Source organism: Lactuca saligna, chromosome 9 (assembly GCF_052625555.1).
Source record: "Lactuca saligna cultivar CGN05327 chromosome 9, ASM5262555v1, whole genome shotgun sequence".
Lineage (NCBI taxonomy): Eukaryota > Viridiplantae > Streptophyta > Magnoliopsida > Asterales > Asteraceae > Lactuca > Lactuca saligna.
In genome coordinates this window covers 155571503-155595828 of record NC_136425.1, presented here as the reverse complement: position 1 = coordinate 155595828, position 24326 = coordinate 155571503, and the positions used below count along the sequence as shown (strand labels likewise).

Sequence of the window (24326 nt, the reverse complement as noted above, 5' to 3'; positions counted from 1 at the left end):
ATTGACATTTCTTAAGATTTGAGACATGGAAGACAAGGTGGATGTTGCTAAGCTCTTGAGGTAATCAGAGTTTGTAGGCTATGGGTCCGATCTAGCAAGGATTTCGAAATTTCCTATGTACCTTGGGTTCAATTTCCTGCGCTTTCCAAAGCGTATCATGCCTTTCCAGGGCGAGACCTTCAACAGGACACGATCTCCAACATGGAATTCCAAAGGTTTTCGTCATTTATTGGCATAGGTCTTTTGTCTATCTCTATAGGCTTTCAATCGATCTCGGATTTGGATGATCTTTTAGGTAGTTTCACGGATGATTTCAGGACCAGTGAGAGTACTGTCGGGGGCTTGACCTTTGGCTAGTTGCGTGTCCCCTACCTCGACCCAACACAGAGGGGATCTGCACTTTCGACCGTAGAGGGCTTCGAACGGGGCAGCCTTGATACAGGTGTGGTAACTATTGTTATAAGAGAATTCAACCAAGGGAAAATGAGTGTCTTATGACTTACCGAAGTCAATGACACATGCCCTCAACATGTCTTCCAAGGTCTGGATGGTTCTCTCACTCTGTCAATCTGTCTGAGGATGATAAGCTGTACTCATATCCAACTTAGTTCCAAGAGCTTTCTGAAGGGACTGCCAAAATCTCGAGGTAAACCTGCTATCTCGATCGGAGATAATGGAAACAGGGACACCATGCAATCGGACCACTTTTTGAATGTAGATTCACGTGAGCATTTCCATTTTGAACGTTTCTTTGATCGGTAGGAAGTGAGCGGATTTTGTCAATCGATCGACAATTACCCAAATGGTATCGTACCAACTCGGAGATTTGGGTAATTTGGTAATGAAATCCATAGAAGTCATCGCCCACTTCCACTCAGGTATCTCGGGCTACTGGAACAAGCCCGTGGGGTTTCTGATATTCGACCTTCACCTTGGCGCAAGTCAGACACTTGCTCGTGAAGGTAGCGATTTTGGATTTCATGTTTGGCCACCAGTATAGTTTCTTGAGATCTAGGTACATTTTATCCGAACCTGGGTGCACTGAGTATCTAGTCTTGTGAGCTTCGTTCATGACAACCTCCCTAAAACCTCCGAACTTTAGGGTCCAGATCCGGCCCATGAAACAGTAAATTCCGTCTCCTCTGATCTCAAGATTCTTATCCATCCCCCTTAAGGCTTCATTCAACATGTTCTATGGTTTTAGGGCTTCTAACTAAGCCTCTCGGATTTGTGCGGATAAGTGGGAATGGATGGTCATTGTCAGTGTCCTCGCCTTGTTGCCTGAGCTTTCCTTTCGGATAAGGGCATATGCCACCAAATTGACCTTGCCGGGATGCTAGCGGATTTTGAACTCATTGTCACTGAGCAGATCTACCCATCGCCATTATCTCATGTTTAAGTCCTTCTGATTGAAGATGTGTTGTAGGCTTTTATGGTCAGTGAAGATCGTGCACTTGGTCCCGTAAAGGTAATGTCTCCAAATATTCAGTGCGAAGACCACTGCTTTTAGCTCCAGGTCGTGAGTTGTATAGTTGACTTCATGTGCCTCCAACTGTCTTGAGGCATAAGCAATATCTTTTCCTCACTGCATGAGCACACAGCCTAAGCACTGATTAGACGCATCACAGTAGACAACGAAGTCCTCCGTCCCGTCGGGCAGGGACAGGATACGTACGCTACACAAGGCTCGCTTCAACGTTTGGAATGCAACATCTTACTTTTCACTTCAACAAAATGGTACACCTTTCTATGTCAGGGTAGTTAAAGGTTTGGCAATTCGGGAGAAATTCTAGATGAATCTGCAATAGTAGCCAGCGAGACCCAAGAATTGACGAATTTCTGTGGGCGTCTTTGGTGCCGACCAATTCTCTATCGCCTTGATTTTGGAAGGGTCCACATGTATGCCTTCCTCGTTTACCACGTAACCTAGGAAGGTTACCTTCTGAATCCAGAATTCATACTTGGAAAATTTCGCGTACAACTTCTCCGTCCTTATGGTTTCCATCACTAATCTCAAGTGTTGTTTGTGATCTTCCTCGCTTCTGGAATAGACGAGTATATCGTCAATGAACACAATAACGAACTTGTCAAGAAAAGAATGAAACACCCGGTTCATCAGGTCCATGAACACTGCCGGTGCGTTGGTTAGACCAAAGGGCATCACTACAAACTCGTAGTGTCCATATTGAGTCCTGAATGTTGTCTTGGAAACATCACTCTCATGAACTCGTACCTGATGGTACCCTGATCTAAGGTCTATTTTCGAGAAGTATCTGGCTCCCTGAAGTTGATCGAAAAGGTCATCTATTCGAGGAAGAGGATAATGGTTTTTGATGGTCAGCTTGTTTAGTTCACGGTAGTCTATACACATCCGAAAGGATCCATCTTTCTTCTTCACAAATAACACAGGGGCTCCCTAGGGTGAGGAACTCGGTCTAATGAACCCTTTGCTGAGTGACTCATTAAGCTAATTGGATAACTCTTGCATTTCTGCTGGCGCTAAGTGATATGGAGACTTGGCTAGGGGGTAGTTCCAGGAATTAGGTCGATGCGAAACTCGACTTAGCATTCGGGAGGAATTCCTGGGAGCTCTTCGGGAAAGCCATTAGGAAAGCTACAGACTTCGGGGATACTCTCGAGGTCGTTAACTTCCGGTTTCTCGTTAATTACATGTGCTAGGAATGCATGGCACTCCTTTCGCAGAAGCTTTTGGGCCTTGATGCATGAAATGATACGAAGATTGGAACTAAGTTTATCGCCGTAGATCATGAGGGTCTGGCCAGAGGGAAGATTGAGACGAATAGCTTTTTCGTAACAAAGAATATCAGCATGATTGGGGCTCAACCAATCCATGCCAATGGTAACATCAATGCTCTTTATGGAAACTGGCATAAAGTCGATGGGAAAGGAATGATCGTTGAGGGTAAGGGTGCAGCCTATGAATATATCGTTAGCGTTCTCTTTCTCATCGTTAGCCATCTCGACGGTAAATGTTTTGGTTAATGGTTGAGGACTATGTTTAAGAAGATGCTTGAATGCATGATTAACAAAACTTCTTTCAGCACCAGAATCGAAAAGGATGCATGCATAAGAGTTGTCGAGAGGGAACGTACCCGTGACAACGGTGGGATCGGTGACTGCCTCCTCTTGCCCCATCATTAGAAGTCTCCCGGTGTTGCTGGTCGTTGTTGCTTTTGGGAAATTTTTCTTGTAATACCCGACTTCACCACAACCATAGCAGGCTTGACTGACACCTGATCCGGATGCTTGATTGGTTGGTTGGGCTGGTGTTCTTCAGTTTCGTACAAGGTGACCCTTCTTGCCACAGTGGTTGCAAACCATATCACAACATGGGCCGGGGGATACGATGATGGTAACTGCACCTGTTGCACCACGGGAGGGTACCAGTATATCCACGGGTAGGTGATTGAGCTTTAGGAGTGGCGACAGGAGTAGTAACAACGTGGACTGCCACAGTTTGTTGCTTCATGGAGGATCCTTGCGAACTCTAACCCTTCCGCTTGCTCCAGAATTTCTTCTTACTCTCACCACTCTCCTTTGTTGGTTCCGAAGTGGTTGTTACTTTATCGAGATCGACTCCATGATCGATCAGAGTCTATGCTAGGCACTTAGCGTTGTCGAAGGTGTTTGGCCTAGCAGCCAAGACATTTCCTTTGGTTGGCTGGGTCAGCCCCCAAATGAATCTTTCAATCTTTTTTCTTTCCGGGGTGTCCATTGCCAGACAAAGGAGTGCTAGGTCTTCAAACCTAGAAGTGTAGGTAGCGATATCGGAACCCTTCATCTTTAGGTTCCAGAGTTCGTGGTCTAGTTTCTGCATTTCGCCCCGCAGGCAGTACTCGGCAAGCATGAGCTCCTTCAAGCTCTCTTAACCCATAGCATTTGCTACTGGTAGGGTTAAGGATTTGACTCGGCCATTTCACCAAGTCAATGCTTTGTCGGTGAAAGTACAGGCATCGAATTTCACCTTGTTGGCTTCCGAACAAGAACAAATTTCAAAGATAGACTCGATCTTCTCAAACCATCGAGTCAAGGTAATAACACCTCCAGTGCCATTGAAAGATGTGGGTTTCACATTCATGAAGTCTTTATAGGAACACTCCTTCTGATGTCTTTGACCACCTTCCTGGTTTTGGGGATGAGTACCACCTCCCGGCCCGCCAGAGCTGCCGATGTTCATCTGTGACATTGCAGCAGCCACAACAGCAGTAACAACTGCTTGGAACATGGCAGGATTAAACAGAGGAGGTGGTGGAGGAGGATTGTTGTTATTTGAGCTGGGTGTTTTCTTTGGAGGCATCTCGATCTAAAACGATCAGGAAAGAGAGGATGGTAAGTCCTCTGGATAGAATCAAGAAATATGAAACAAGGGATATCTCATTATGGCAGATAGAGTGTTCTACTAAGCGATAGAACAGGAAAAAGTTACTAAAGCAAGTAAACTATCGCTAAGGAAAGAATGAGTAGCAACATTTGAAATGAATTTCTACGACCTATTCGGCTCTGACTAAAATACTCCTATAGTATTTTATGTTTTTATTGCGATGATGACTTGTTGTTTGTATATTTAGTAGCTTTTAGGCCTGTTGTACACCACAGTCACTCCGAAGCACATGTTGGCCGTGTCTCGAATGAATATAGTTGATCAGGCTATACTGACTCTAGACACGACTACATAACTACCCAGGTTTAACCGCAGCGCCCAACGCCTAATTACTTTTGTTTTGTTCTACTCGTGGTTACTGTTTCTAATATTTAGGTATTCTTGTATACTTTTTGTAAAAATACTTGTATTTTAAAGTATACTTTTAGTTCAGAGCGCTTCAACCCCTTAGTGTTTATAGTTGTATACCATGTAAGGTTCGGTATACTTAGTTCACTATAAACAAAGACTCTGATACCAATTTGTCACACCCCCGAACCGTCAGGAAAACAACAGCGAAAACGTCCGGGGGCGAGAACGTCATGCGTAGTATCACAACCATTGTACATAGTAAGCATAGTAAACACAACCATTACATTACAATAAGAATATTTACATTTGTTTTGAAAGCATTGAAAACATAGATTATACACATCAGTATAAACAAAAGTACAGACGAAACTTCTATATGCTACGCCTTCTCCAAAAGTGGCTGAGGTACCTGTCTAATCCGAACCTGAGAATACAAGCAGTTTTAAAAATATCAGCATAAAGCTGGTGAGTTCAAAAGCGGTTGATTCTGGTGAAAGAAAATGTTCCTTTGATTTTATGAAAAGTTGTTTCCCAAGAAAATCCCATATTTCTTATAAAGAAGTTTCATTATCCATTTGTTATATAGCCTATTTATGACAAAATTAAGTTATCCCAGGAAAAACCCATATTTTCCTTTTAAAAGTTGATGATTGATTATTCATACACGAGTATTTACCATACTCAGACAACAGTTCTCTTTTCGAAGCTCTGGTTACACCCAGAGGAGTATAATAGTCGTCTTTTCGAAGCTCTGGTTACACCCAGAGGAGTATATTAGCCGTGTTTTCGAAGCTCTGGTTACACCCAAAGGAGTATATTAGATGTATTTTCGAAGCTCTGGTTACACCCAAAGGAGTATATTAGCCGTGTTTTCGAAGCTCTGGTTACACCCATAGGAGTATATTATTCGTGTTTTAAAAGCTCTAGTTACACCCATAGGAGTATATTAGCCGTGTTTTTGAAGCTCTGGTTACACCCAGAGGAGTATATTAGCTGTATTTTCAAAGCTCTGGTTACACCTAGAGGAGTATAATAACCATATTTTCGAAGCTCTGGTTACACCCAGAGGAGTATATTAATGATAATCATGTTTTATGATTGGCATGAATCCTTTGTAAATTATAAAATATAACATAAAACATAAAATTTTATGATGAGTTTCACAAGTTCCTTGTTTTAGTTTTAAACACTAACTCTACAAGTTAATTTCTTAGTCGGTTGGTAAAACGATTTTCCGTGTTAAAAGCATACTGAACATGTAAGCATTTCATACAAAATAATAGATTTTGAGTACAAGTTCCCTTGTACTTTTTCTTGTATTCCCCCCTAAAAACATAAAAAAACTGGAAAAGGTGTAGGGGTATGAACTCACCTGCAGTGAATGAATGGAAGTGTCGGGTAGGAATGTTAGGAGTTAAGTGAGGACTTGAACGCACTCGAGGATCCAATGTAACATGAAGTGATACATAATTGTATCTAATTAGTTATTTAATCACTAATTAAGTAAGTAGATACACTTTAATGTGTGAAAACACTTTATTTCAAGTGTTAGGGGTGATACAGGTTGCATCTAAGGAGTGTATGGCCTCATTATGGAGTTTACTCTTCAAGTGGTGGTCTTTAGGGGTGTTTACGGTTGAGGGACCATATCCCCCATGAGTTTACGGCCGTAAAGTCATGGGAATGGTGCATTTTTGTGTTCCAAGGTCTCATGCTTGACAAGGAAGGGTCCTAGGGTTGAATCAAATGTTATGGAAGTGATTGGGGCTTGAAATGGACCCTTTATGGAGTTTACGGTTTTTGAATCCCTCTGTGGGGAGTTATGGTTGTAAACACATGATTTTACGGCCATAAACTCATGTTTGTCCATTTCTTAAGTGCTTTGGTGGTTCTAAGCTTAGCATACAAGGTTCTAGCCACTCATTCAAGTCATCGAAGGTGTTAAGGGCATTTTAACACCCTTAGAAGATGTTTACGATTTTAGGACATTCCCCAACCGTAAACTCATGTTTACTCCTTTCTTTTCATGTTTTGGGGTTCTAATATGATTGATGTAAGTTTCTAGGTGATTAGCCAAGCATTGGAAGGGTTTTGGGGCATCAAGACCCTCTTTTTGGGTGTTTACGGTTTTGGGATGATCCCAAAGCGTAAACTCATGTTCTTGGGGGTTTTTTAGAGTTTAAACCACGAATTTGCATGTATGCTAAGCTAAACAACAAGCTAGGAGGGTTTACTTACTGTTGTGAAGCTTGAAAGGGTGTTTTCTTGATCAAATTCCAACTTTTGTAGAGAGAGAAAGTTCTAAGGTGTGAAAAAGGTTGGAATGAAGACCACTCAACCGTTATATAGGGTTGAGTTTGCGGCCTGAGTGGGGGGTCCACCAAACACTAACCGCAAACGGGGTATTTCGCGTGATTTTTCGTTTTCCATCACGTATGAAATTACGACAATAACTCTAATTGATTTACATAACTGAAGAAGTTAACGGAAAACTTTTAATAAAAATATTTTTTTACTAACAAAAGTGGGTTCCAGTGACGGAATAAATTTCGGGTTGTCACACATAACAAGAACTATACTAGCATACAATGCTAAGCTTGTACTGTCAGCCATAACCTAAACAGGCTATCCTACTGTTGTCTTCTCAATACTAGCATGCAATTCTCATAAAGCTGAAACACATATAGCAGGCACATAAGGTATCCTCCTAGATCCTTAGTCCTATTCTAGCATGCTATTCTACTGAAACTAAAACTGATAATCATAACATAAACTTGTATGGGTAATTTGATAGTACTTACTTGAGCTCGGTTGATTGCATGCACCACACCCTTTTTCTCGTTTTCAAAACTCTTTTCTTTTTAAGTCTCTTTCTCAAAATCCTTTTGAAAATATTTTTTTCGACAATGTTTTTACTATTTCCTTAGTTTGAGTTCAGTCACACCCGTAAGTGTGCCTGAATCCCTGAAACCAAGGCTGTGATACCAACTTGTAACATCCCAACATCAAAACCATAATAAAGTATCATGATAAAATAAGATCATATGTCAACATATCAAAACCATAATAAAGTATCGTGATCAAAACTGTATCAAACTATGTCAAGTCTTGTCTTAGAAAAAACAACTAAACAAACTCCCAGTATAAAACTGAAGCAGTGGTGCGTGCGATGCCATCCAAGCTCTTCCCTTTACTTGCAGGAGTACCTGAAACGTAAACTGAAACTGTAAGCACGAAGCTTAGTGAGCTCCCCCAAACTACCACATACCATACAATAACATATAAATCACATACTGGGCCTTACCCACTACATCAGACCGAAATCCAAAAACTGCATCGGACCGAAGTCCAGAACTAACCAGGGCCTTGCCTTCTGCATTGGACCGAAGTTAGGAAACTGCATCAAACCGAATTCCAGAACTGACTGGGACCTTTTCCCGTGTATCGGACCGAAGTCCAGAAGTAACTGCGTCAGATCGAAATCCGGAACTGACTGGGACCTTGTCCCCTTCATCGGACCGATGTCCGGAAACTGACTGAGCATAACATAGCATAGTGTAAACATATCAACTAGCATAAGCACATATACTACATACTGCATTGGACTGAAGTCCAGAACACAAAACACAAAACATGCTTTAATCACAAAGACATTAAGCAATCTAACTACTGCATCGGACCGAGGTCCGTAACAATTGCTAACTAAACGGGTTGGCATTGTGGCCGTAGACCCGTTCCTACTGGAAGGAAAACTCACCTCGATAGCTGGCTACAGAAACTCTACTCAGGAACTGTCTGCTGCTGCTCCGGACTCTCCTGGCTACAATTCCCATAAACACACTCAATCAGCTACTGACACTATATTGAGGGTAAAATGACTATTTTATCCTGGTCAAAGTCAACTTCCAGTTGACCGGACTCGTTGAGTCAGGGCACAGACTCGCTGAGTCCTTCCTTTACTAATTCTGACTTTAACTCCCCAAGCCCCTTTTCTACTCACTTATTCACCCTGAAGTTACAACCCGAAGGGAAAATGGGGACTCACGACTCAACACGTCGAGTCCGAAGAACAACTCGCCAAGTCCACACGCAGATCCCATGCAATCAAATTCTAATCCATTCTAGTGCCTTTAACTCGTAGATCTCAGCCCTTGGGACCATCTGAACACGTAAAATTTCTGCCTTTACGTGTAACTACGAAGGAATGAAGCCATTTCATTCGAACACTTCTTTTCTCAGGAAACTCATTCGACTCGCCGAGTTGTAGAACAACCCGTCGAGTCTAAGGCTATCTTCATCGGACTTGCCGAGTTGATCATCCAACTCGTCGAGTCCAAGGCTTTCTTCATATGACTCGCCGAGTCAAGCTTGTGACTCGCCGAGTCCATTCAATTCCTTTTCCATATAGGCCTGATTTGAGCCATGCAGCGGCTCTAAGTTACGGATCCATGCTTCTAGGGCATGGTTATCACGTAAAGATGCAAACTTTATGTGCATGCATGGCTTTAAAGGCTTCCAATGCCAACCCTCAGTTCTTAATGGGGTTCCAAGCTCAAGGGGGACTTCAATCACAACCTTAACTGGAACTTTACACTTCTAGCATACAATAAGAGTCCAAATCTAAAGTTCTCCTCCAAGGAGTGTCCATATTTCAAGTTTTGAATCATACAAGGCTCCAAAGAAGGCATAACAAGCATAAAGGAGGTTATAATGGGGGAAAGCACAAGGTCATAACTTCGTTACCTGAATGAAAAGAAGATGTAAGCTACCTCCTGGATCTTCCTTCCCTTCAATGGAAATGTTATGAGAGTGATAGAGTCGAGGTTGGGGCCTCATATGTGTGTTTAAATAGGGTGCAACTCTTAAAATTAGGGCTCCATCTGGATAGGCGGACACGCCGAGTCCAACATATGGACTCGTCGAGTAGCTAGCTCAAAATGCGTGTTCGTCTCGCCTCTACTCGACGAGTCGGGATACAAACTCGTCGAGTACCCCCTTCAGAAAGAAAATACCTTAATTGCATTACATACCGGAAATGGGGCGTTACGTTTAATGAGTAAATAAACCAAACATATAAGTCAAAGTTTACCTATTCCTTTTTACCCTTAGGGGGAAAACGATATCTTTAGGCCCCTCGATGATTTGAAGTTGACTTATAGTGTCGGGCTCAGCGAAAACTAAATTGATGTATTCGATTAGTAGTTCTTTGTGTTGTTACATAAAGTGATCCTCTTAAACTTAAAGGATCCACAATCATAATTTTGTCTACCGCAGCTGATGTTACTACCGCAATGATATGTGCCTACCGCATTTTCAAGATGATGAAGTTATTTTGAAAGCAGAGTGAACCGCAACTACCTCTACCATAATGAAGACCTTTTGTTACGTCAACTGAATTAGTGTGTTAGCCTTACTTTATCCAGTGAACCTTGCTTGGTCACATAAGTTAGTAGTTTATTATTGTTTATTCAAGATGTAACTTTTTGAGACTCTATAAACAGATTTATCGTCTTCATGTAATCTTACCTCCACTTCTTATTACTTTAAAGGATATTTCTGAACATTCACTCTAAAATACAAAGATCATTCTCTCATATCTCTATCATATCTTATCTAATATTCGAGATCCTCTTCACCTTAAACTGATCACATATACTAACTTGTGGTGCTTCTTATTCTCAGGGTAAAAGTCACGCGGAGGTCTCTAAAACAGAGAAAGAGGATAAACCACGAAAGAATATCATGGTTAACAAGTATAAGGAGATCACATTTGACAACATGGGCAGGGTAACAATGAACTACCCGGAATCAGAGATAATTAAAAGATCTTCGGTCCTCATAGGATTTAGCAGGGAAACGATACACACTATTGTGGAGATAAAGCTACCAATATACATAGAGGGGGTAAACTATATACAACTTTTTTGTGTTATTGACACTTTATCTTCTTATAACGTGATACTAGGTACACTGTTGATCCACAAGATAAAAGCGGTTCCATCAACATATCATCAGTGTGTAAAAATGCCTACTCAATGGGGAACAGTAAAGATCATCGGAGATCAACAAGAATCGAAGGAATGTTATAAAACCTCTATGAAGCCTACGACCAAACCCCAACAAGCATAGAAATTAAGGCAAGGGCACGACATGCTCTAGAAATAAAGGTACAAGATGTGAAGGATGTGCCCCTGAGCTACGAGGATCCTGAAGCTAAAGTCCACATAGGATCTTCAATACCTGATCAAATCAAGAAAGACATGTTAAAATTCCATTAAACTAGAAGCATGGCATTTGGATAGAACACATGAAGGTTTGATAGGTATAGACAAGAGTATTATCACTCACAAACTTAATATTGATCGTTCTTTCAGACCAATACACCAAAAGAGAAGGAAGTTTGTACCTGAAAGGAATTAGATCATCCAAGAAGAAGTAGAGAAGCTCCTCAAGACAGGAATGATTAAGGAAGTGAAGTTCCCAAGATGGCTAGCTAACGTGGTTGTCGTATAAAAGAAAAATGAAAAATGGCGAGTATCTGTAGACTACACGGATCGTAAAAAGGCTTGTCCTAAGGATCCTTTCCCTTTACCACATATTGACTCTATGATAGATGCAACGACTGGCCATAAAATCTTAACCTTCATGGATTCTTCAACAGGATTCCAAAAAATCCAGATGGAACCATCCCATCAAGAAGATACAAAGTTTATAACACTAACCAGTATATATTGTTACATAGTAATGCCTTTTGGTCTTAAAAATACAGGTGCAACATATCAAAGATTGGTGAATCGGATGTTTAAAGACAAGTTGGGGGACACCATGAAAGTCTATATTGACAACATGGTGGTGAAGTCAACAAAAGCTGAAGATCATCTCAAGGATCTTAAAGAAGTGTTCGACATTCTAAATGAATAAAATATGAAGTTGAATCCACTCAAATGCCACTTTGGGATGAAGTCGGGCAGGTTCATTGGGTATAGGGTAACCAAGAGAGGAATAGATGCAAGCCCGGAGCAGATCAAAACAATCATCAAGATGAAATCCCCATCGTCAACAAAAGATATTCAAAGGCTATCTGGGAGAGTACCGACACTCAATAGATTCATTTCAAATCCTCAGATAGGTGTAAGCCCTTCTATGATATCTTGAAGAAAAAGAAGAGGTTCGAATGGATTGAAGAGTATAAAAAAGCTTTTCATGAACTCAAAAGATACTTAAGTCTCGTGCCATTACTAGTAAAGCCTATAGATGGAATACCACTTCGCCTCTACCTCTCGGTATCCTAAAACACGGTAAGCACTGTCCTGGCCAGTGATCTTAATGGAGACCAACAACATATATACTATGTAAGTAAAAGTCTCTCCTAAATCTTGAGACCAGGTATTCTCATCTCGAAAAACAAATTCTTGCATTAGTAACTGCTGCTACTAAATTAAGACATTATTTTGAGATGCATACTAGAGGAGATCTGTGGGTTTTGACCTTGAGGAGGAAGCAAGAATTCCCAAAGATTGTGATATTGTATACGTAGTCCAATTTAGAAAGGCCAATATTAAGGCCTTTTGAGTGATTTACCTGGCCGATCCAATATAGGATCCTCTAGAAAATTAGCATGGCTTGTGTAGACGAGATCCCAGTCACCCTGAAGAATTCATAGACTATCCTGGGGAAAAGGTATCTCAAAGCCAAGGAGAAGGGGTACTCAGGAAAGCACACCCAGGTGGGAGAAATGAAGGCAGGATAATGAGAGGATCGAAGTGTCTGAAAACAGCCTTGGAAGGAAAAGCTCCATTGAGTCCTAAAGACTCAATATTATCATCTCCGAGGGAACAGGTCTCCTCGTAGGATATGATCCCTTGGTCGATGAAGTCATCGTCAGGAAGGGCTAAGATGTTTTTGTCAGAAACGACCATTTTCCTAACCATAATAGACGAAATGAAAAAAGTAGAAATAGTTACCTTCTAATGAATCGTTGGTACTCGAAAAGTAGCACATGTAAAGAAAGACGAGTAAAGAATGAAGGATCGATCACGTCTATTTATACTAAGGAATTGAGGCTGATTTGACTACAAACGGCTAGTTATCTACACATTGGATTTCAAAATTACCTAGCCATGGAGGGTTAATTCTAAAAATTACTCCTATCTCTCCTTTTATCTCTTTAATTTAACTTCCTTCAATATTTTCGAAATTAACTCTTACATTTTCAGGAATAACCTAGGGGAAATTGTTAGGGCCAGGATCCTCAAAGCCTTTAGGATCCTTAACCCTCATCAAATATTCAGGATCCTCAACTGTCTCAGGATCCCAACTATTATCATTATTATTATTTACAAATATTTATAACATTTATATTTTGTTCTTAATGAACACATGTGCAGAAATGGTCAAGAGAAGACTTATTCTCAATGGAGTTTCATCTCAACTATGCTAAAGACCCGGAATACCAAGTCACATAACGTTCATGAAGTTGGTCATGGAGGATCCCGGAAACATCAGACATCTTGTTAGCTTGTTTAGACTATAAATTGATACTTGTATCTCACACACAACACATTTAACAAGCCAATTTTTGCAAAGAAAATTTGCATTTTTAAATAATTAAACGCATTTTCCAATATCAAGAAATCCACTTATAATTGTTTTCAAAACATAAGTCAAATACAACTTTTATTCCAAACATCAGAGTGTCCTATAAAATGTCGGTGAGAGAGTGCACGCCGCAACATCAAGCCTTGCTTGCCCTTACCCTTGGGCTCAGATGTACCTGAAACAAATCCGAAAATTGTAAGCTAATGCTTAGTGAGCTCTCCAGAGCATACACCAACACACAAGTCACATAACATATATAATAACTGTTGTAAAAACTTCCTCTACCACATATCACATATCATCTTAGCTATGAAGCTATCTGTACCATTACCTGTAAAGGCTATCTCTACGGTTAGCTATAAAAGATATCTCTACTATTAGCCATAAAAGTTGTCTCTACTGTTAGTTATAAAGCTATCTCTACCAAAGCCATAAAGGCTATCTCGACCGCATATTACGACAAAATCATGCCACACACCTCTATACAATGACTATACCGACTATCATAAAATGGGCCGGCCTTGGTGCCTTAGACCCACTGGTATGGTGAGAAGACTCAATTTTTGTCTGGCGAATCTGAAAGCTGCTCTCTAGACAGTCTGTAACCTTTGTGCTGAATAATAATATTAACTCATGTTACGACATCGCATGATCAAGGGAAGACCAAACCCCGTTCTTCCATAAGGCCCAAATATGCTTTCTTTGTTAATGGGCCCAAGTCCAAGTCCAAAAATCATTAACGGGCGTCTTAGCCTAATACACCTAATCATAACACCGATGGTCCAAATAGATAAAATGGCCCACTATTCTCAAAATGCAACCAAGTCCAAAACCAAATGAGGCCCAATAGTCCAAAAGCCCAAAACAGATCTAAGCCCATAAGTGATGCGTACGCTTAGCGTACCATCCTGGTAAGTGCAGTGTATTAGGGGTCTGGGGCATACGCACAACGTACACTGGGTTACACCTAGCATACTAACAGATTAGCATACTAGAAGATTCTTACTTTAAGATGTCAACTTAAATCTTGGACATATTTTATTCATGTATGTTTTCTCCCTTGATAAGTCAGTTACTCTTTATACTCAAACCACATCGAGGAAGATTAATCAAGCCCATACTTGATAATCATACGTGAATGTCAGTTTCTAATCAACTATTTATCAGATTCAACAACTGAAAACTTGTTAGTTCCAAACTATGATGCATTTAGCTTATGGATCTTAAGCTATTAAAGTTACATATAGCTCCCATTTAGAAAAAGCACTTTCTAATCACTTTTCTTATGAATGAAAATTGGTGGGGTTAGTAGAGACTTAATCCTAAACAATCATTTAGGATAGTCTACATAAATGCAGTTTGTAGATGCTAGAGTGGTTAAGCTTATTGTCTAACATAAGCTCCATAACTCTATACCTTTTTGATAAGGATAAACCATATCATCCTCAGTCAAATATAAGAATCTAATCCACTTGTTTTGTTGGAAATATATATTAAATATATATTTGTTGCAGTGAGCATAATTCCAAAATTTTTATAAAGTAAATAGTTCATTTAATAATAATCATGTGATAGACTAAAAGATCTATTTTTATCCTCTTCAAAAACTTGTACTATCGACATTCAGCTAGTGGCTAGGTGACCCTATCCCACTAGAGAATTCGAAGGCTACCTCGAACTTCAAAAGATAGATGAGAGTAAACAGCTAATCTCGTGCCACAAGAAACATACTAATGACAAGTGAGTGTTTTTGTGGGAGTGAGTTGTGAATCAATTCCATAATTCCTAAGATGTTCCAAGAAGACTTGGTTTGAAAAAACTCATTTTCTTTGGATAACTGGAAAAGTTAATGATGGTATCATTAAGTCATATTCCAATCTTCACTATAATTTTTTTTTTTTGAGAAAATCCTCAAAGTTTCAATAATAACGAATAAAATTTGTCAGTGAAATTGATTATGTATCTATCACCAAATCTATTCATGGATTGAAATGATTACATACATCATTTATGTATAACTCTTTGTCAAGCCTTTTGTTCTTTAACTACTAATAGAAAAAGACACTTGTGAATCATCTTCCCATATAAATATGACTCATATAGATCAAATGAATCAAGCTCATTTTCCTTCAAAAATTCCATCCTTTTGAAGTTGGTATATGTATTTCTTATTTATATTGTCATGATGATTATTACATAGATAACTGCCAATCAAATATCATTTGATTATATAGGTGTTATGATCAGAGGTGAACTGCACAAAAATCACAAGTGAATTTTAAATTGATTGCATAGATTAGAAGTTTTGTAAATAAGGGTTTATATGTGCTTTACAATTATACTTTATAAAAAACATGGTCTCATGAATATCACATTCATCTAACAATTCATTTACCCTTTTATAAAATTCATATCACTTGTTATGAGGTTCTTCGGTGCTAAATAAAGCTTCATTTTATTTGCCATTAACCGTGATCAGTTTTAAGTTTATTTTATACTTAAGAATTAATAAAACTTTAATCCGGTATTTTAAAGATTAGTTGTAGATCGTTTTTAAGAACCAACAATAGTCTTAATAAAACTTTATTTTATACTTAAGACTTGGAGTTTTGGATGAGTTATAAGATGACTATTTTAAATCTCCTTTTCACAATAAAAAAAACTTATGACTCCATGAATTTATAGAATAAACTCCTTTTTTTATTAACTTAACTTTATGCATCTTATGATAAAAGTCATATTTTGATAAACCAAAACTTGGGTGATTATAATTAAGTTTTAAATCTCATATAGCATGCATAAAACATCATATCAACATGTTGCGTTATGTTTAAAACACCAATACAATATTTTATGTTTTGACGCAAAAATTAATCACTAGTATTATCATAAATGGAGCTCGCTTGAGAGTGTTACAGATTTTAGAAAATAATTAATTTTCTTAATTAACTTCGGTGGTGACACGTGGCTAGATCATGACCATTGCTTCCTCCCCACGCCTTGCCACTGGATCGAGACAAGCTTCTAGTATGCCCAATGTACTAGGCTTGTTACGCCCCACGTACCGTGTGCGCCCAACGTACATGAGAATTACTCCCCGCGTATGCATCATTTCCAACCAATAAATAGAGGCATAAATCACCTCATTTACTCACACCAAATCCATTATTTCTCTCCCAAATACCCTCCTTAGCCCCTCCCATTCTCAAGAAATTCCCAAGTGTTAGTAGCAAATCCAAGAGCGCCAGAAGGCTCCGAGAAGAAGATCATTCGGCTCACAAGTTCTACCCCTGTAGAGCCTGGCGCCTAGCTAAACCCCCTTGTAAGTGAGTTATGCTTACCCTACTTTAAGTATAACTTATGTTTAAGTTCATTATCGTTATTCTGAACCTATAAAAAAGATTTATCAGTGATTCAAAGTCATTATACTTATTGATCTACTTACGGGAGAGGTGTCCAGAATGGCCACGTTAGGCTTGGTTGTTGGATTTCAGAAAAGTTATATGCCGAAATGGTCATGCCTCCCAACTGTCATGCCTGGTTGATACTTACTTGATAGATCATGATGTAGACCTTGAGCTAATGACAAATGTAGAATAATAATTAGTCGCAATAAATATTAGACTAAAATCTAGTGATAATGATACTAGGTTTCATCGAAGAAAAATAAAATTGTTAGAAACGAAGCGCTGCCCGAGTTTGGAGTCATCACTTTAACAAGTGAGTGCATAGTTACTTTCGTCTTACACTTAGATATGAAGCATTTAATATAAATTATGTGTTATGTGTGCATATTATCTATTTTCTTGATATTTATGTTGGATGAACAAAATATACATGTTTTATTTCATTTATATTGTTTATGTATTTTATACCTATAATTATGATGCGTAAAGATAGGTAGATGATATATATGATGAAAAAAATTATGAGAAGCCTTGATGTTTAAGCTGATTTAGTCATCTAGCGGAGTATAAATGACGACCATGGACTATTCTAGACAGTCTAGTGGAATTCTACTAAGCTCGCAACATGTAGGTGTTCGTGAACAAATTAGGAGCAACCATTGAATCTTAGGTTAGAATATTTCCATGTATGGAAAGCATATTCCCTCCATTTTAATTCTCTTTTTGGTATTAGGTTTCAAGGGAGAGGTCTTTCTCTTGGCAACCATCTTTTTCTTTCCGCCAAAAGGAGTTGGCTTGGACACATCCGAGGTGGGCTCAATGGAGATAGGGGTGGACTATGTAGGGATATATACAATCAAAGTCTCCAAGTGTTGTTTCAAATGGGGGGAATCGAATGGTATAGTAGCCAACATGTTTTCAGCCAATCTATGAATGGGTCCGAAAGATGCCTTACTCTAAAGGTGATAAGTCTTAATAGTTTTAAAAGTGAGAAATACCTCTTTCAGAATAGTGTCATTTGGGATGGGCTCGTGCCTCTCCCGGTAGAGTTGTTGGATAGTCTTGATCGGGATGTCAAGCCCACCAAGAAAATTACACCCTTTGATTGCTAAATAAACGTAATATAATGGTAAAAAGGGGTATCGATCCTCGGGGAAATGGTTGTATTCAATCACCAATGCAATTCAATAGAACTAGTGAAATTAAACTAACTAACTACAATTAAAATAAAGGGGGGTGTTTGATTACTTGAAAACTAAAATACTTGAATAACTAAAAACCTTGCAATTAAGCAAGTTGATGAGATGCTCAAAGATTGTGAATAATTGGTTAACTAAGGCAATTTAACACAATGAACATTTGTGTGTTTATCATTAGGATCTAATACAAAGCTTATCCTTCACCCAAATTGGTTATAGCAATCATGAAGCATGATATGCCAAGATTCCTCATAGGTAGTATGGAGGTTGGGGAAGCCCACAACACACCATCTTAATTATGATCAAGGGTCAATTGAAGCAATTAATCCCAAGAAATTAATTAGCCTTAAGAATGAAGGAATCCCTAATTCCTAGAGGATGTCAAATGCTTACACATCCATAAAGGAGATATGATTCATAAGCTAGAGATGATTTCTATCATCATAAAGCCTTTGTTCTAGATAAATTCAATGATCCAATGCAAAATCAATGAAATAAATCAACTATTGCTCAATCAAATACTAAGCTCTTGATCAAAGCATCAAATAAGCATAAGAATTGCAAACTAGAATCATAAACATGGAATGAATTGATAATCAACATAAATCCTTCAAAACCCACAAACATTCATTGGTTTTCAGCCAAAGTCAACCAAATAAGAGTATTAGCCACTCATGGCAACAAAGTAACAAGAACAATAATCTAATTGCATAAAGAAACTACCTAAGATTTGGAAAGATGAAAGGAAATGGTTTCTAGCTCCCAAAATCGCCTCTTGCAGGTCTCCAATGGTGGAAAATCGTGAATGAGCTTTTAGATCTGATCCCCCAAGGGTTATGGCAAGCCAAATGACCAAAATGCCCAAACTGGGTAGTTGCGCGGGTACCCGCGCGACGGAAATTCCACCCGCGCAAATGTTGCTGTAATGCTATTGGTCCACCAAGCCACTCCACCCTTCCACTACCAAAGATTCCTTTGGTCCCCCCTCCTTGTCCATGTAATTTGAAATGCACCAATCATCATTTAGCCACCAAATGGATGCTCCAAGCCCAAAATTTGAATTTTATGATCCATCTTCACAAGCCCAAATAATCAAGTCAATAACTTTCAAAGCCCAATTCTTCCTCTTTGATTCCGCCAAGCCCAATAATACCTCGGGAGCCCACTAAGCCCGTCTCCAATCAACCCACAACCGCAAAAAGCACCGAAAAACCTACAAAATATCTCATGCAACATAACAAGCACCCGGTACGATCCATACTAAAGAAAAATCAATAAAATACAATGCATTAACGATAAAAAGATCTAAAAATCTAAAATAAACTAATAAAAATAAGGAAATAAAATAAGCTATCAAATCACCCCAAGCTTAAAACTAACTTGTCCTCAAGTTAGAACAAGACTAAAAATGAGCTCGGGATGAACTATCAAAAAAGGAAAAAGAAAGATACCATAGAACTTGGTCAACATCAGTCAACATGGTCAGAATTAGTCCTTCAATGGACCCTACGCATCTTCAAAATGTTCCCCGCTTTAGAGCCATAAACCACATTCTCAACCACTTGATGGGCGAATAGATCACGGCTGGATGCGGTCGCGGTGTGCAAGACAAAGGAAACAGAGATGCGCCCAGTGGGGGCACTTTAAATCACCAGTGTAGACCATAGTGCACGAAGGAAATGCGCCTCTTCACACACTATGATTCCTACATTTGTCAGGCCAAAGTGTATAATAACGAAATAGAGTTTTGTAGTACGGCCTCCGGGCAAACATCCGGTTTCAGAGGCTTCTCCCTTGTACTGTCCTTTACAGTCTACCATCTCATCGTCGGGTCCTTTTCTCACCAAAAATCAAAAATAAAATAACATAATAAAAATTATACTTAACCTAAATCTAAACCTAACAACCTAAATCTTCAATCTTGAACTTCTGTTATTGGGTCTTCAATCACATTTGCTGCTTGACATCCAGGTTTTCTTTTCTTTTTTTTTTCTTTTTTTTTCTTTTTTTTTCTTTTTTTTTTATTATTTTTTTTTTTGCAAAATAGATATATAACATAAGTCTCGAACTTGGAATCTTGTTCTTCTTTTTGTGTTGCTCTTTTTCTTCATTTTTTTTCTTCTTTGTTTTTGTTGCTTTTCTTGAATCATCTTTAATAGGCTCTTATTTTCTTCACTTTTTCAAATTTATTCATTATTTGTGTTGCTTCTTGGAAGGTCTAAGGAATTTCATCAAGTAACATAGGACTCCAATAGTGAAAATTGAGTGATAGATGGAGGCTAATACGAACAACTAATGATCATCGACAATGTGCCAAGATCAACTAAAAAGTGTGGGGAATGACTCAAAAATGGGTGTTACCGAAAGGACTTGGTCCCAAAAGATGTGAATTGGGGGACCCACTTCAAATTTCATCAAGCACCTCAATGCAAGGTGTGATAAACAAAATCTATCTAACTATCTACTCTAGACCCCTAGAAAAATGATAACCTATCCTAAAAAGGCGGTGAGAATCTAACTAAACAAGGCTCGGACGAGACTCGGGAGTACTAAGGGGTACTCCCTCCAAAACCAAGATGTGAGTCTTCAATATCTTTAATGTCTTCAAAATACCTTACCGGGCTAGTCTTTGCTCGCACACATTGGCATGACCAACCACATCCCTACGCACCTAGACCCAATCAAGCTACCTGCATCTGACCCCCACACAAGCGGTCTCAAAGTGGTCTGTGAGGCTCAAAACATGCCCCATTCATCAAATACAAGGAATTCCATATCAAGACCCAGGACCAATCTATGATTCAATACTTATGACTCGGCGCTATGGTACCTGTAGGGATGAGAAGACAAGAGAGAAGAAAAATGCATGAACTTAAACTAGAATGCATCTAAAAAGTATGAAAATTAGAAAAGAAAGAAAGAAAAAATGCAATATTATTGAATTTTTTTATGCAATTTTTATGAATGCCCTAAATGACTAACTCTAAATGCAACTATATACAACCTAAATGCAATAAAAATAAAAGATTAGATTACCTCACCCCAAGCTTAAAATTAAGCATTGTCTTCAATGCTTAGGATGAGAGTAAGGAAGGATCATACCGGGATCAAGATGGAGGAGGCCCGAGAGGATGGTATGGAAGCAACACATGGATCGCATAATGATGCTTGGATGGAGTTCTTGGCCGCCTAAATACACATGGATGAAAGCTTGGTCGCGCAAAGGATGTATATAAAATGGCTCGAAATTTTCTTATGAAATGACATATTTGCGCGGGTACCCTCGCAAACTTTATGCGGGTGGGGGGCAGCCGCGCGCACATGTCAGAATACATCCCATGTTGGGGTAATTTGGAACTCGGAATCTGCGTGGCTGGGAGCCGGTCGCGCAACGGCTGTGCGGGCACCCGCGCGCAGCAATCAGAGAGCACCCTATGTTGGTGTAATTTGGAACTCGGGATCTGCGCGGCTGGGGGCCGGTCGCGCAACGGCTGCGCGGGCACCCGCGCGCAGCATTAAGAAAGCACCCCATGTTGGTGTAATTTGGAACTCGCGCGAAAGTCAAATTTTTGGAATTTTTCAAACTTCACCAAAATCACTGGAAGACTTATATATGCTTATTGTTAGGCCAACTTCAAGTGTAGAAACACCCAAAACTTCAAACGGACATTATTTATTTACATTGCATTTATTTAACGTCTTTGCCAAGACATAGTCCCGCTTCCATCAACTTTCGTAATTTGGGATTTCCAATGTTATGTTGTCGAATTCTCCCGTATCAAATCCTTCATAAAATGGTTTCAAGCGGTGCCCATTCACTTTGAATATTTGATTTGTTTCTAAACTCTTAATTTCAACCGCACCATGATCAAACACTTTTATGACAATAAAAGGTCCGTGCCATCGAGATCGCAACTCTCCCGGGAATAACTTTAAGCGTGAATGATAAAGAAGAACTTTTTGACCCAGAATAAAGCATTTTTGGGTTATATGCTTATCATGAAATGCCTTTTTCTTCTCTTTGCACCTTTTGAACCTTTTAATTTTCTTCTTCTTGACCACTTCCATCATTGGAGGATCCAATCTTCTTTGAGGTTCCATATTAGGATTACAATCATCTTCCATGATTATCTTGTCTGTGCATACATTAGGGCTTATCCTGTTTATTGGCTCAATCACATCAACCCAATACAATGGAGAAATGTTACTAGGGTACCTCATTCCTTCAAAGATGTTGAAGTGAATGGTTTCTCCATCAAACTCCATAGTTATCTTTCCTTTATGGACATCAATGATTGTGTGAGTGGTATGCATGAAAGGTCTTCCAAGGAGGATCATAGATGATTTGGAAGGACTCTTCTCTTCAAGATCAATGACATAAAAATCCGCCGGAAAAACAAGTTGATTAACTTGTACTAACACATCCTCCAACACTCCTCTTGGAGACACACTTGACTTGTCTGCTAATTGAATGATTACTCCAGTTTCTTCTAAAGGTCCAACATTGAGAGATTGAAAAACCGAATATGGCATCACATTGATCAAGGCTCCAAGATCTAACATAGCACTTTCGACATGCAAATCACCAATGGTACAAGGGATAGCAAATATTCCTGGATCCTTGCATTTGGGAGGTAACTTCTTTTGGATAATCGCAAACACATTTGCATTGACTTGAATCTTTTCATTTGCCTTGAATTTTTTCTTCTTGGTGCATAAATCCTTGAGGAATTTTGCATAACTTGGAATTTGCTTAATAGCATTCAATAGTGGAATGTTGATTTGGACCTTACGGAAAGTTTCAAATAATTCATTTTCTTCCTCTATCTTCTTGGAAAAGGCTAACCGGGAAGGAAAGGGAGGTGGTATGACCAATGGTTTGATGGGTTTGTTGGAAGAGTCGGGTTGATCAACGTTTGGCACAACCGGTTCCTTTGGGGAAGCTATAACTTTTGAAGGTTCAACCATGATGACTTCATCTTCTTCTTCTCTTGAAACTCTTTTAGGGTTGCTTTCTCCAAGTGTTTTCCCACTTCTCAAAGTTATTGCACTCACATTGGGGTTCTTCTCGGTTTGAGATGGAAGTTTTCCCCTTTGTTCTATCTTGTTGAGAGCAGTTGCCAAGTCTCCAATTTGTGCTTGAATGTTGGAGAAAGTATTCTTGGTTTCTTGTTGAAATTGGGTTTGACTTTGAGCAAGAAAAGTAACAAGTTCTTGAAGGCTCATTTGAGGATTACCACTTGATTGACCTTGTTGTGGAGGGTGTTGGTAATGTGGAGGGTTATAAGAATTTTGTGGATATGGAGGTTTTTGGGATTGGTATTGTGGATGTTGGGGTCTCATCAACAGATTTGGTGGATTTTGCTTTGGTGGATAAGGGTTGTTTTGGGTATTCCTCCAATTTGGGTTGAAGTTATTTTGAAATCCCATGGGTCATGGTTGACTTTGATATCCGCCCATTGCATTCACATCTTCCGGTTCACTTCCAAGTGTGGGACACTTATCCGTATAATGACCCGTCATTGCACAAATACCACATACCATCAATTGTTGACCACTTCCCACCACCATTTGACTTAACACATTAGTCAAATCCAAGAGCTTTGATTCCAAATGTTGAGTGTTGCTAACTTCACCAACCACTTGTGTAGAATTTCTCTTCATGTCATTTCGAGCCCCAAAATTCCTTTGATTTTAAGAAATGGTACCAAAAAGTAATCGGATCTCGTGAGGGGTTTTGTTGAAGATGTCACCACCACTTCAAGCATCAATCATCCTCCGATCTTTTTCATTCATACCCTTATAAAATTGTTGAAGAAGTAGTTGTCCAGGTATATTGTGTTGAGGACAACTTGTACACAAATTATTGAAGCGCTCCCAAAAATCATGAAATGTTTCATTTTCCCCTTGACGAATCCCCAAAATGTCACTTCGTTGGCTTGATATCCGGGAGGTGGGATAGAATTTGCTATTTAAGGCCTTGAGTAACTCTTCCTATGTGTGAATAGATCCCAGTGGTAAGTTAAATAACCACTCTCTAGCTTTGTCTTCCATGGTGAGCGGGAATGCGGTTAACTTGAAATCATCCAATGTCACATTGTCGGGCAACATGCTAACACATATCATATGAAAGGACTTCAAATGCTTTTAAGGATCTTCTCTATCCAACCCATGGAACTTGGTAAGTTGATGGATGAAACTTGACTTCAATTCAATCCCTCGGCGGTTTGTGGGATAAACAATAGCAAGAGGTGTATGAGTAACATCCGTTTCCATCATTTGTCTAAGTGTCAACTCTTGAGGAGGATTGGGTGGATTGGGTGGATTGGGGTTATTGGGATATTGTTGCAAGTAAGTGGGTGGTTGTTG

General features: G+C 39.3%; 1 protein-coding gene across 1 annotated transcript; it reads right to left on the bottom strand.

Moving 5' to 3' along the window:
- Window positions 1-21683: 21683 nt before the first annotated feature.
- LOC145016842 (uncharacterized) lies at window positions 21684-23387 on the bottom strand. The gene has a single exon (XM_078975027.1). The coding sequence runs from the start codon at window positions 23385-23387 to the stop codon at window positions 21684-21686; it is 1704 nt and encodes a 567-aa protein (XP_078831153.1).
- Between the last annotated feature and the right edge of the window lie 939 nt (window positions 23388-24326).